This window comes from Heterodontus francisci, chromosome 28 (genome assembly GCF_036365525.1).
Source record: "Heterodontus francisci isolate sHetFra1 chromosome 28, sHetFra1.hap1, whole genome shotgun sequence".
In the NCBI taxonomy this organism is placed as follows: Eukaryota; Metazoa; Chordata; class Chondrichthyes; order Heterodontiformes; family Heterodontidae; genus Heterodontus; species Heterodontus francisci.
Window position 1 is genome coordinate 18,376,578 of NC_090398.1, and position 14,698 is coordinate 18,391,275.

Here is a 14,698-nt window from a genome sequence, read left to right on the forward strand (position 1 = left end):
AGTTAATCTTTACTCAATCTTACATTTATTTGCAGAGTTAAGCACTTCAAGCATACAACTCCTCACTCAACCACACCATAGTTTCAATAAGTACCTCTTTATATGTGCTCAAGTGAAAGCCCAGTTAATACCCACTACCTGCACACAATTAAACACAATTAGCACTTACCCCAGTTTCTGTATTTTACAGTCTGGGTTCCTCAGAGCTGCAGACAGTAGTTTCACTCCTGAATCTCCCAGTTTATTACCACTCAGGTTCAGAAGCGTCAGTGATTGGTTTATACTGAGAGCAGAGGAGAGATCTTCAATACAAGAAGCTGTGATTGCGTTATTATTAAGCCTGGGGTCAGAGGGAGGAATCACAGTAAATTCACAGTGTTTATTAAGAACACCATTACAGATACTAATAATAATGTTTATTGATAACACTATTATTGATACTAATAATAATGTCCAGTGTTAGACTCCAGTTATTATAGACACAATCTCTCACAGTCTGGTACTTACTCCAGTGTCTCTATTTTATAGTCCATGTTCATGCCCACCAACTGCACACAATTAAACACAATTAATATACAATATGTATTTACCACAGTTCCTGTATTTTACAATCTGAGCTTCTTAAAGCTACAGACAGTAGTTTCACCCCTGAATCTCCCAGTTTATTCATACCCAGGTTCAGAACAGTCAGTAATCGGTTTATACTGGGAGCGGAAGCGAGATCCTCGGAACAAGAGTCAGTGAGACCGGCATTACGCAGCCTGGAAATTAAGGCGAGAGAAAAATAACAGGAATCAGAGTAAATCCCCATGTTTACTAATAACCCTATTACTGATATTAATTATAATGATGTACACTGTCAGACATCCAGTTACTACATGGACAATCTTATACAGTCTGGTTCTTATTCCAGTTTTTACATTCCACAGTCTGGGTTTCTCAAAGCCAGTGGCAGTAGCTGCACTCCTGAATTACCCAGATTATTATAACTCGGGTTCAGAACCGTCAGTGACTGGCTTGTACTGTCTCTTTATATGTGCTCAAGTGAAACCCCAGTTAATACTCACCATCTGCATACAATTAAACACAATTAATATACAATTAGCACTTACTCCAGTTTCTGTATTTTACAGTCTGGGTTCCTCAGAGCCTCAGACAGTAGTTTCACTCCTGAATCTCCCAGTTGATTATAATTCAGGTTCAGAACCGTCAGTGACCGGTTTTTATTGAGAGCAGAGGCGAGATCTTTGATACAAGAATCTGTGAGATTGTTTTCTTCCAACCTGGGATCAAAGATGGAGAAATAATAGGAATCAGAGTAAATCTGTTGTATTTACTGGTAACACCACTACTGATACTAATAATGTGCAGTGTCTAGCAATAATACTATTTCTGATAATAATAATATACAGTGTCAGATACCCAGTTATTATAAACACAATCTCACACAGTCTGGCACTTACCCCAGTTTCTGTATTTTACAGTCTGGGTTCCTCAAAGCCGCAGACAGTAGTTTCACTACTGAATCTCCCAGATAAAGATAACCCAGTCTAAACACAGGGAGACAGAGAGTGAGAAACAAATTGAATCAAACCCGGACCTGATACAATTCACTTTCTGTTGAATGTTACAGGAAACACTGAAAAAGACTTGAGGAAATTAACAACCAGAGTTTCCTGTCATTGATGATGAATCTCACACTGTAGAACTCCTCATATATTCAGGAGCTGTCAATAAACATCAAAGAGGGAAGTAACAGGACAGAAGGTAGATGATTGGTTGTTGAGTATTACAGTGTGTTTTTGTCTCTCTAAGTGACAGTATTTGAATAAAGTATTGCTTGGGGAAATAAATCTATTACTTTATTAAATTAATTAGATAAATCAATTAATTAATATATTTATTATGAATTGTTTTAAAAGTTTTAATTACATTTATTCAGATTATCAATAAACAAATTAATTATAAAAGACTAGCGATGACAGGGCAGGCTACGTGTTGGGACTGTTGGATGTGGGAGTTTGTGGATAGTGAGACTGTCCTGCATTCCCACACCAGCAGGAAATGTCTCCGTCTTCAGTCATTCCAGCTCAGAGTCAATGGGCTGGAATGTGAGTTAGAGACATTCCCAAACATAAGGGAGGGGGTGGAATGTCTTCACAGTTTTATCCAGAACACAGTCACAGCTCAAAGAAAATCACAGGTTCAAGAAAAGGGTGTAACCATTAGGGAGCAGCATGGTGAGGACTGAGGAGAGATTGAGAAGGAGGTTCCTCAAACACAGGTCCTGTCCAAAAGGTACAATGTACTTGTTACCTGTGAGGACAAGAAGAAAGACTGTGGGGAGGACAGTCACAATGTAGACCAAGGTACTGTGGCTCAGAAGACTGTCCAAGGGGGAAAGAGCAGAATAGAATGTGGTAGTGATAAGGGTTTCTCTAATTAGAGGGATGGATAGTGTCCTCTGCAGACATGAATGAGAATCCTGTCGGGTGCGTTGTCTACAAGGTGCCAGGGTAAGGGATATCTTATGGTGGCAGGAGAGCAATTTGGAAGGGGAGGGAATAATCCAGTTGTCGTGGTCGATGTTGGAACAAACGACATATGTAGGAACCGGGAGGAGATCCTGCTGAGGGAATATCAGGTGTTAGGAGCTAAATTAAAAAGCAGGACCTCAAGGGCAATAATCACTGGATTATTTCCCATTCCACATGCAAATTGGCAAAGAAACAGTCAGATCAGGAGAATTAAAGTGTGGCTAAAGAGCTGGTGTGGGAAAGAGGGGTTCCTTTAAATGAAACACTGTCACCGGTACTGGCACAGGAAGGAGTTATACCGAGTTTACAGACTCCACCTGAACCGGGATGGGACCTGTGTCCTAGTGGAAAGAGTAAATAGGGAGATGGTAAAGGCTTTAAACTAATTAGGTGAGGTAGGGTGGGCGGGTGTGGGGAAGGAAGATGGGGAGGGATGAAGCGAAAATGAAATCAGCCTGAATATAAACAATACAGGAAAGCGGAGCATTGGAAAGAAAAAAAAGTGAGGACTTCGAAGGAAAGGAGTGAAATAGAATTATGGAGCATGATTGTAAAAAGATGGTAAAAAATACAGTAAGAGGAACTGCTATTACAAATGAGTTAAACTTTTCATAGTGTCCATAATAAAAACGTGGAACTGGAGGCAATGCTATGTTGTGAGGAACCATTGTAGGGATTACTGAAACATAGCTACCAAAAAATCAGGACTGAGAATTAAACATTGCAGGGTATAAACTACTTAGGAAAGATAGAGAGGAGCCTGGGGAGGAGGAGTAGCTGCACCTATTACTGAAAGCATAATGGCAGTAGCAAAAAGTGACATGGCCATCAGCAAGACAGAAATAGAATTCACATGGATAAAGATAAAAGATAATAAAAGATCACTTAACAGTGTCATAATCCTACTGATGTTTTGGGGGAAATCTACAGTGTGTTTTTAAGTCAACAAAGGATCAGTACTGCCTTAAGAACAAGCAAGCCTCAGTAGTTATCAAGAAGGTGCATTCTGGTTTCCGTTAGATACAACCCTACAGAGAGGGAACCAACCAATGTCAGCTAGTGCATCCTGATTGCCTTGGACACAGCCACTCTGAGACTGTGGTTAAATATACAATATTGTGATTAATTTATTGAAACTAGCTGAAAAACTGGCTTTTGACAGAAACAGAAACAGACTTTTCTAACCTTTGCCAGTTCTGATGAAAGGTCACTGATCTGAAATGTTAACTCTGCTTCTCTCTCCACAGATACTGCCAGACCTGCTGAGCATTTCCAGCACTTTTTGGTTTTATTACAGACACAGACTGGCTGCCAGCATGTACTGAAAGAAATAGGAGAGCTCTTCCTCTGTCAGCTTAAACCTTATTTATTATGCTCTCAAAATTTTAAAGAAGCTTCAAGCCAGATTAATTTCTTTAAAAAAAATAACCAATTACTTTAACTACTGAACTGTAATTACTATGTTCATGTTCATCGCTGGAAAAGGAGAGCATCACTTCAACTGCTGAACGAGAATACTGACTGTCCTACTGTTGAAGAACCTTTTCTTTCCCATCGGACGGCTGGGAAGACTTCAAGCATCCTTGGTCTATTCCACATTGGAAGATTCCACTTTGGAAAGAGCATAAATCTGCAAGGACTTTGTTACTTTTTAAAAAAATGTTTATATTTTGGTAGTGTTAAAAATTTAGTTTTCTCTAATAAACAGTTAATTTGTTGATCTAAAGACACATGGTTTGGTTCGCCTCATTCGGGGGTGTGGTTTTCTTTAATTTGGATAGTTTGAAGTGATCTGTTAGGCGATTTGTGGAGGGACGGGATTGAATTGACAGTGCGTTTCTCCCACCACAATCAGAATCAAATATTTTGATTGAGGGTACTGTCTTGAGTGGTCGGTTGTAACAACAGGGATAGTCTAAGGACCACCTAATAGTGGAAGGAAGCTGAGGAAGAAGAATACAAAGAAATTAGGGAAATGAATAAAAAACCTGGAATAATAATCATGGGGGAATTTCAACTAACATGCGATTAACTGACCAGAAGAGATATGTAAATGGAATAAGGGAATGGAGTTCCTACAATGTGTACAAGACTCCTTTCTAAACCAATATGCAAGAAGCTCAACAAGGGAGGATTCCTTACTGGATCTAGTAATGGGCAATGAGCCCGAGCAGATAAAAGTCGTAAAGGTAGGGGAACATCTCGACGATAGTGAACATTAATATTAAATGCTTTAAGATAATAATTGCGAAGGACGTAAGTATGATGAAGACCAGGGAATAGATTGGAGAAAAGTGGATTTTGAGGGGTTGAGAATAGAGCTGAGGAAAATAAAACTGACAACAATATTGTCAAACAGTGATGTCGAACAGCAATGGGAAACATTTAAAACCATGTTTGACATAGTCCAGGAAAAATATATTCTGCTAAAGAGACAAGAACAAGCGAAACACTAATGAGTTACCATGGATGAATAAAGACATCAGATAAAGAAAAATGTGGTCTTGGAAAAAGACAGACACTAAGTACATGAGCAGTAGGGGAGAGCACGACAAAGAGATTAGAAATAAAGAGAAATAGGAGGGCAAAAAGGAACAATTAAAGTATCAAGGAACAAATAGTAAAATATTTTACAAGGACATAAATAAAAAAAGGAAAATCGTGATGGAAATAGGGTCAATTATTGATGGCCAGGATCATATCACAGGTAACGATAGAGAAATGGCAGAAATATTAAATTACATTGTTTCAATAGTTACCAGGAAAACAGGATAGGTGGACAGATTAAACATCAGATAACAGCATTGAAAATTAAAAAAATAGAAGTTTTAAATAGGAACACTGGAGCAGGAGTAGGCCATTCAGCCTATCAAGCCTGTCCCGCCATTCAATATAATCATGGCTTTTTCCCACACTAATAAACTAATCAAACTCAGAGGATAAAAACCCCTGGTCCGAATGGATTCCATCCACATATTTTAAAAGAATCTAGGGAAGAGATAGCAGAGACATTACTACACATTTTTAATCATTCTTTAGAGAAAGGTGTAGTGTCAGAAGACTGGCCGATAGCTAACATTATACCGATATTTAAGAAAGGAGATAGAACATGTACAGGGAACTATAGACCAGTTGGCTTAACATCAGTGGTAGGAAAAATAATGGAATCCCTATTAAAGGTGGGAATAGAGAACATCTAGAAACCAAAGATATAATAAGAGTCACTGACCCGAAACGTTAACTCTGCTTCTCTTTCCACAGATGCTGCCAGACCTGCTGAGTGGTTCCAGCATTTCTTGTTTTTATTTCAGATTTCCAGCATCCGCAGTATTTTGCTTTTATTATATAATAATGAATAGTCAGCATGAATTTAAAGAGAAAGTCTTGCTTAACCAACCTTGTTGAATTTTTTGAAGAGGTGACAGAGAAAGTAGACAATGCTAATGTAGGAGATGCAATTTATCCCGATTTTCAAAAAGTCTTCGATGAGGTATCACATAGCAGACTGATGAATAAGGTCAGAGATTGCAGGATCAGGGACAAGCAGAATGGACAGCTAGCTGGCTTCAAAACAGAAAGCAGAGAATAGGGATAAAGAGTAGTTACTCAGAATGGCAGAAGGTGGAAAGTGGTGTTGCACAAGGATCAGTGCTGGGATCACTGTTTTCACAATTTATATTAATGATTCAGACTTTGGAATCAAAAACACAATTTCTAAATCTTCAGATGGCACCAAACTTGGGGTTGGGGGGATAGTTAATCTGAGGAGGATAGCAACAAAGTACATGAAGATATTCACAAACTTGCAGAATGGATATGTAATTGACAAATTAATATCAACATAGATAAATGTGAGGTATTACAATTTGGAAAGAAAAGTAAAGAGGTTACATATTACTTACAAAATAAGAATCTAAATGGGGCAGAGGAGGTAAGGGACCTGGGAGTACAAATACACAAATCACTAAAAGTAGTTACACAGGGTAACAGTAAACCAAGCACTAAGGTTTATTCCTAGGGGGTAGAATTGAAAAGTATAGAAGTTATGCTAAACTTGTGTCAAACCCTGGTTGGACCACACCTGGAATACTGCAGACAATTCTGTTCACCATATTATAAAAAAGATATGGAGGCACTGGAGAGGGTGAAAAATATTTACAAGGATGATACCAGAAATGTCGGGAATACCGATCAAGAGGGAATGAACAGGCTGGTCTCTTTTCTCTAAAAAAAAAGAGCAGGCTGAGGGGTGACCGAATAGAGGTGTTTAAAATTATGAAAGGTTTCGATAGAGGAGACACAGAGAGAATGTTTCCACTTGTGGGGAAAAGCAAAACTAGAGGCCATCAATGTAAGATAGTCACCCACAAATCAAACAGTGAATTCAGATTGGTCAGTCCTGTATGATGTGTTACCTCCCTGTTGCTCGGGTAAAGGACATCACAGAGAACATTCTGCAGGGAGAAGGGGGTGAGCCGGAAGTTGTGATACACATCAGTACCAACGACATAGACAGGGCAATTATGGAGGTCCTACAGTCTGATTTTCAGGAGCTAGGGAAGAAGTTAAAAAGTAGGACCTCAAAGGTAGGAATTTCTGGTATAGTCCCCATGCTACACACCAGCCAGAGTAGAAATCAGAAGGTAGGGAGCATCAATGTGTGGCTTGAGACATGATGCAAGAAGAAGGGTTTCAGATTATTGGGGTACTGGTACCAGTTCTGGGACAGTAGGCACCTATTCAAAAGGGATGGGTTGCACCTCAACAGGATTGGAACCAATGTCCACGTGGGGAAGTTCACTAATGTGCTTGGGGAGGGTTTAAACTAAATTGGCTAGGGGATGGGAACCAGCAGATAGAAGTAGAAAAGAGGAATAAGGTGCCTAAAGTAATGAGAGTATTGGATAGTACTGGAGAAGGAAGTAGTACCATACTAAATAGCAGCTGACTAAGGACTGCAGGGAATACAGGTTCAGAATGCATGTGTAGAAATGTAAAACAAAAACAAGAAATGCTGGATTCACTCAGCAGGTCTGGCAGCATCTGTGGAAAGAGAAGCAGAGTTAACGTTTCGGGTCAGTGACCCTTCTTCGGAACCCGTGTAGAAATGTAAAGTGTGGTGAATTAGGCTGATGAGCTACAAGCACTAACACCTATGTGGGAATATAATGTAGTGGAAATAACAGAAATGTGGCTTAAAATGGTGAGGACGGGGCACTTAATATTCATGGATACCAAGTGTTCAGAAAAGATAGTGAAGGAGAAAAGGGAGGTGTGTGGCAGTACTGATTAGGGAAGACATTGTAGTGTTGGAAAGAGAGGATGATCTTCAGGGAGCAAGGATAGAATACGTTTGGTTAGAATTGAGAAGCAAAAAGGATGTGATCACACGACTGGGGGTAATCTACAGGCCTCTAAATAGTGACAGAGAGAAATAAAGGAGCAAATCTGTAGGGAAATCACAGAGATGTGCAAGAACTACAGAGTGGTGATATTGGGGTTTTAATTAACCAAATATTGAGATAATGTTAGAGTAAAGGGAAAGGAGGAGTTAGGAATTTCTGAAATGTTTATAGATGAACTTCCTTGACCAGTATGCTCTCGGTCCAACTAGGAACGAGGCATTGGTGGATCTGGTGCTGAGGAATGAGGTGGACCAAGTATCTGGGCAGAGGGGAGACACTTGGGGAAGAGTGATCATTGTAAGACAAGCTCTAGATTAGATTGGAGAAGAGCAAGGAACAATCTAAAGCTGGACTTATAAATTGGAAGACGGCTAACGTCAATGGGATGAGAGGGATCCAGCCAGGGCAAAATGGAATTGAAATTTGTCAGGAAAAACCTTTATGGAACAATAGAGTCAGAGTCATTATGACACAGGAGGCCATTCGACGCATTGAGACCATGCCGGCTCACTGTAGAGCAATCCAGTCGGTCCCATTCCACCTCTCTATCCCCACAGCCTTTCAATTTTATTTTCCTCATGTGCTGATCCAATTTCCTTCTGAAATCATTGATCATCTCCACTTCCACCACCCATGCAGGCAGCGAGTTCCAAGTCATTACCACTCACTGCATGAAAAATATCTTCCCCACATCCCCCTGTAACTCTTGCCCAATATCTTAAATCTGTGTCCCCTAGTCCTTGTACCATCAGCTAATGGGAACAGCTTATCTTTGTCTACCTTATCGAAACCTGTCGTAATTTTGTACACTTCTATCAAATCTTCCCTCAATTTCCTTTGCTCACCCTAGCTTCTCCAACCTAACCTTGTAGCGAAAATCTCTCATCCCTGGAACCATTCTGGTAAATCTCCTCTGAATCCTCTCAAGGACTCTCACATCCTTTCTAAAGTGTCGTGACCAGGACTTGATGCAATACTTGGGCCTAAACAGAGCTTTAGGAAGATTCATCATAACTTCCCTGATTTTTCACTCAGCACCCTGTGAAGCTCAAGATCCCATAAACTTTGCTAACCTCTCTCTCAATACATCCTGCCACCTTCAAAGGTCTACACACATGAACCAACCCCCCAGGTCCCTCTGTCCCTCCACACTCTCTAGAACTGTGACATGAAGTGTATACTGCCTCTGCCTATCGTTTCTGCCAAAATACATCATCCCACACTTCTCTGTGTTAAATTCCATCTGTCACTTCTATATTGCTAGCCTATCTATGCAGTCAATTGGTGTCATCCTTATGGTCTGCTACATCTCCAAGTTTGGTATCATCAGCAAATTTTGAAATATTACTCAGTTCGAATATACAAGTCATTTATCGATGCCAAGATTAAAAGGATGTACCTAGCACTGACCCTTGGATAACATCAATGTCTACCATCCAGTAGTCTGATAAACAACCATTTACCACCACGCGCTGTTTTCCATCCTTCAGCTAATTTTTTCTCCAAGCTAACAATGATTCTCCTATTCCAGGAGACTTGATTTTGTTAACCAGCCATTTATGGGGCACTTTGTCAAAAGCTTTTTCTAAAATCCATACAGAAAATGTCCGAATTCCCCTCATCAACTTTCTCTCCTACATCATCAAAAAAATTCAACTAGATTAGTCAAGCCTTTTACAAATCTGTGCTGACTCTCCTTAACTAACTCAAACCTCTCCAAGTGCCTGTTAAATTTTTCCTTGCTTGTGGTTTCTAAAATCTTATCCAACACTGATGTTAAACTGACTGGCCTGCAGCCCAATGAGAGGGTGCGCAATTCCAGATTTAGTATTAGGAAATCTAGCTGGGCAAGTGGATGAAGCAGCAGAGATAGTGACCATAAAACAGTTAGTTTTAGCATTATTATGAAAAAGGACAAAGATAAAACAGAAGTAAAAATTCTAAAATAGGGGATGGCAAATTTTACAAAACTGAGAGGTGATCTGGCGAAAGAGGGCTGGATACTTGAAGGAAAATCAGTAGCCAACCAGTGGGAGTCATTCAAAAGCGAGATTCTACAGGCACAGTATAGACATGTCCCAACAAAGAAAAAGGCCAGATCTAGAGCCCCCAGGTTATTTAGAAGCTTACAGGGTAACAAAGCAGAAAAAGAAAGCTTATGGCAGTCACAAAAAACTTAATACATTAGAAAGCCTAGAAGAGTATAGAAAGTTCAGGCTGAAATAAAAAAGGAAATGAGGAAAGCAAAGAGAGGCCATAAAAAATATTGACAGGTAAAATTAAGGAAAGCCCAAAGATGTTTTATCAGTACATTAAAAGCAAGAGGATAACTATGGAAAGGGTAGGGCCTATCAGAGATGTACAAGGGAACTTATGCGTGGAAGCAGAAGATGTGGGCAGGGTCCTTAATGAGTACTTTGTCTCTGTCTTCAGAAAGGAGAGGGATGAAGCAGACATCGTAGTTAAAAAGGAGAGTGAAATATTAGATCTGATAAGCATAATGAGAGAGGAAGTACCAGAGGGTCTGATATCTAAAATTGAATAAATCACCAGGGAGCCAGATGGATTGTATCCCAGGTTTTTAAGGAAGCCAGGGAGAAAATAGCACATGCTCTGAGGATCATCTTCAAATCCTCACTAGATACAGGCGAGATACCAGAGGATTGGACGTCTGTGAACGTTGTACCATTGTTTAAGAAGTGTGAGAGGAATAGACCAAATAATTGTAGGCCGGTCAGTCTGACCTCAGTGGTGGGTAAATTATTAGAATCAATTCTGAGAGATGGGATAAACTGTCACTTACAAAGGCACAGATTAGTCAGGGATAGTCAGCATGGATTTAAGGGAAAGTCATGTCTTACTAACTTGAGTTTTTTGAGGAAGTAACAAGGAGGGTTGAGGAGCGTAGGGCAGTAGATGTAGTTTGCATGGATTTTAGTAAGGCATTTGACAAGGTCCCACATGGCAGACTGGTCAGAAAAATAAAAGCCCATGGGATACAGAGGAATGTGGCAAGTCGGATCCAAAATTGGCTCAATGACAGGAAACAAAGGGTAATGTTCGATGGATGTTTTTGCGAATGGAAGGCAGTTTTCAGTGGTGTTCCACAGGGCTTAGTGTTGGGTCCCTTGCTGTTTGTGAAATATATTAATGATTTGGATTTAAATGTGGGAGGCATGATTGGGAAATTTGCAGATGGCACAAAAATTGGCCGTGTAGTTGATAGTGAAGAGCATAGTTGTACACTCCAAAATGATATCAATGGTTTGGTTGAGTTGTGGAAAATAGGCAAATGGAATTCAATGCAGAGAGCTGTGCATTTGGGGAGGGCAAACAAAGTGAGGGAAAGCACAATAAACAGGAGGGTATTGAAAGGGGTAGAAGAAGCCAGAAATGTTGGAATGCATGTCCACAGGTCCCTGAAGGTGGCAGGACAGGGACAGGTAGATTGAGTAGTGAAGAAGGCATAAGGAATCCTTTCCTTTATTGGTCGAGGTATAGAATACAAAAGTAGCGATGTAATTCTGGAACTGCATAAAACACTGGTTCGGCAACAGCTGGAGTATTGTGTACAGTTCTGGTCACCACATTACAGAAAGGACATAATTACTCTGGAGAGAGTATAGAGGAGATTTACGAGAATGTTGCCAGGGCTTGAAAGTTACAGGTATGCGGAAGGATTGGATCGGCCAGGGTTGTTTTCCTTAGAACAGAGGAGGCTGAGGGGTGACTTAATTGAGGTGTATAAAATTATGAGAGGCCTAGATAGACAGGAAGGGCCCGTTTCCCCTAGCGGAGAAGTCAATTACCAGGGGACACAGATTTAAAGTGATTGGTAGAAGGATTAGAGGGGACATGAAGTAAAACATTTTCACCCAGAGGGTGGTGAGTGTCTGGAATTCACTGCCTGGATCGGTGGTGGAGGCAGAAACCCTCAACTCATTTAAAAGGTACCTGGACATTCACCTGAAGTATTTTAACCAGCAAGACTACAGACCAGGTGCTGAAAGGTGGGATTAGAATTGGCGGCTGTTTTTTTCAGCCAGCGCAGACACGATGGGCTGAATGGCCTCTTTCTGTGCTGTAACTTTTTAATGGTTCTATAGTTAGCAGGAATGCTGTTACACCCTTTCTTGAACAAGGGTGTCACATTTGCCACTTTCCTATCCTCTGGCACCTTCCCTGTATCTCAGGAAGATTGGAAGATTATGGCAAGACCTTTCAAATCTCCACCCCCACTTCGTTCACAAACCTAGGATGCAGGGCATCCAGATCAGGTGACTTATGCACTCTAATCATAGCCAGCCTTTCCAATACATCCTGCCTATCAATGTTCACCCCATCCATCACCCTTACCATATCCGCTTCTACCAATATTTTGTCAAATTCCTTTTCCTTAATAAACACTGATACAAAATACACATTTCATGTTCTCACCTTGCCCTGCACCTCTAAGCATATTTCACCCTCTTTGTCCCTTATAGGCTCCACCCCACATCTTACTACCCGTTTAATATTTGCATGCGGTAGAAGATCTTTAGGTTCCCTTTTATATTAATTGCCATTCTATTCTCACATTCTCTCTTTGCCAGTTTTATTTTGCTCTTCACTTCCCCTCTCATCTTATTGTATTTGGCCTGGTTCTTGCTTGAAGAATTCACCTGACCTGCATCATACACCCTCTTTTTTTTTGATTCATCATATTCTCTATCTCCCTCGTTAGCCAAGGAGCCCTGGCTTTGGCACCCCTACCTTTCCAGCTTGTTGGGATGTACTTCACCCGCACCTGAAATATCTTCTCCTTAAAGATCACCTATTGCTCTGTTACAGTTTTTCCTATTAGCCTTTGGATCCATTTTGTCCTGGCTAAATGCCCTCTCTTCCCATTGAAGTCAGCCTTCTGCCAACTTGGAAGTTTTACTTTAAATTGTTCCTTGTTATTCTCCATCTCTAATCTAAAGCTTATGATATGATCGTCCCTCTTACCTTAAGTGTTCCCCCTCAGCATGTAGTGACGGAGGAACCTCAGCCCCTGACCTTGTCCAACATGCACGAGGTCCTTGCTACCTGTGTGGATGAAGAGAAGGACTGCAAGCTGGACTGACCATGGAACCATGGTGAAAGATGCCAGTCCAGTGGGGAGAGTGAAGAGGAATGTGGTAGTGATAGGAGACAGTATAGTCAGGGGGATAGAGACTGTTCCCTGCAACCATGACCAGAAACTCCGATGGCTCTGTTGCCTGCCCAGTGCCTGGTTAAGGACATCTCCTCACGGCCAGACAGGAACCTGGAGTGGGAGGGGGAGGATCCAGTTGTCGTGGTTCATGTGGGAAGCAATGACATAGGTAGAACAAGAAATTATGTTCTGCTTAGAGAATTTGAGGAGCTAGGATCCAAACGAAAATGCAGATCAAAGGGAATCATTTTCGGGTTGTTATCTAAGCCACCTGCAAACTGGCACAGGGTCAAACAGATTAGAGAGCTAAACGTGTGGCTCCCAGAGGGGTGTGGGAAGAAGGCGTTTTGATTCTTGGGGTACTGGCATCAGTACTCAGGGAAATGGGAGCTATTCTGTTGGGATGGGCTTCATTTCAGCCAGGCTGGGACCACTGTCCTGGCCAATCGCACATCTCGGGCTCTGGACAGGGCTTTAAACGAACAGGTGGGGTAGGGTTTGCAGAAAGGGAAATTTAGAAATGCAAAGAGAGGCGTCAGGACATCAGAAGGATTGTGATGTGGGGAAATGCCAAGAGAATGGGACAGGGAGGGACAGAGAGTTTAACAAAAATTGTACATCAGCAAATAAGGTCATTGCAGGGAATAGAGGGAAAAAATTAAATTACAGTTCCTTTATCGGAATGCACAAAGCATCTGTAATAAGATAGATGAACTAGTGGCACGAATAGAGGTAAATGATCTAGATCTAATAGCCATTATCGATACATAGTTACAAGGAGATCAAGGTCGGGAAATGAATATTCCCGGGTACGCAATATTTCAGAGAGACCAATAGAATGACAAAGGAGACGGGGTAGCCCTGATAGTAAAGGATAGCAAAAGGACATTAATAAGAAGGGATGTGGCCTCAGAAAATCATGAAGTAGAATCAGTTTGAGTGGAAATTAGGAATAGCAGGAGTCAAAAAACACTGCTCAGAATAGTTTACAGCCCCCCCAACCACCCCCACCCCCCAACCTCCCCAAACAGATTGTAAGAGCTTTTGTAAGTACATAAAAAGGAAGAGAGCAGCTAAAGTAGACGTTACTCCCTTAGAGGCAGAGACAGGATAAATCATCATGGGGAATGAGGAAATGGCAGAAGCATTGAACAAATATTTTGTGCCTTTCTTCACTGTAGAAGACACAAGCTCCGTACCAGAAATCAGCAGTAACATCAGAGTAAATCAGAGTGAGGAAATTAAGGATATTAATATCAGCCGAGAAAAAATATTGGAGAAACTTGATAGACTAAAATCTGACAAGTCCCCGGGACCAGATGGCTTACATCCTTGGGTTCTAAAAGAGATAGCTGCAGAGATAGTGGGTGCGGTGGCTCTGATTTTCCAGAATTCCTTAGATTCAGGAATGGTCCCATCAGATTGGAATTTAGCAAATGTTACACAGCTTTCCAAGAAAGGAAGTAGAGAGAAAACGGAACTACAGGCCAGTTAGCCAAACATCAGTCATTGGGAAGCTGCTGGAAACTATTATTAAAGACGTCTTCACAATGCATTTGGAAAAGCATAGTATGATTAGA

At 41.0% G+C, this 14,698-nt stretch overlaps 1 protein-coding gene across 5 annotated transcripts in view; it reads right to left on the reverse strand.

The window, feature by feature from the left end:
* The window catches only part of LOC137345297 (NACHT, LRR and PYD domains-containing protein 3-like), a 141,711-nt gene that overhangs the window by 8,338 nt on the left and 118,675 nt on the right, over positions 1-14,698 (reverse strand). For all 5 annotated transcript variants that reach the window (XM_068008786.1, XM_068008782.1, XM_068008785.1 and 2 more), the window contains exons 11-14: positions 1,464-1,550; positions 1,113-1,283; positions 591-761; positions 170-340 (exon numbers count right to left, since the gene is read on the reverse strand). In XM_068008786.1, coding sequence (XP_067864887.1) covers positions 170-340; positions 591-761; positions 1,113-1,283; positions 1,464-1,550 — 600 coding nt within the window. The remainder of the gene's footprint in view (positions 1-169; positions 341-590; positions 762-1,112; positions 1,284-1,463; positions 1,551-14,698) is intronic.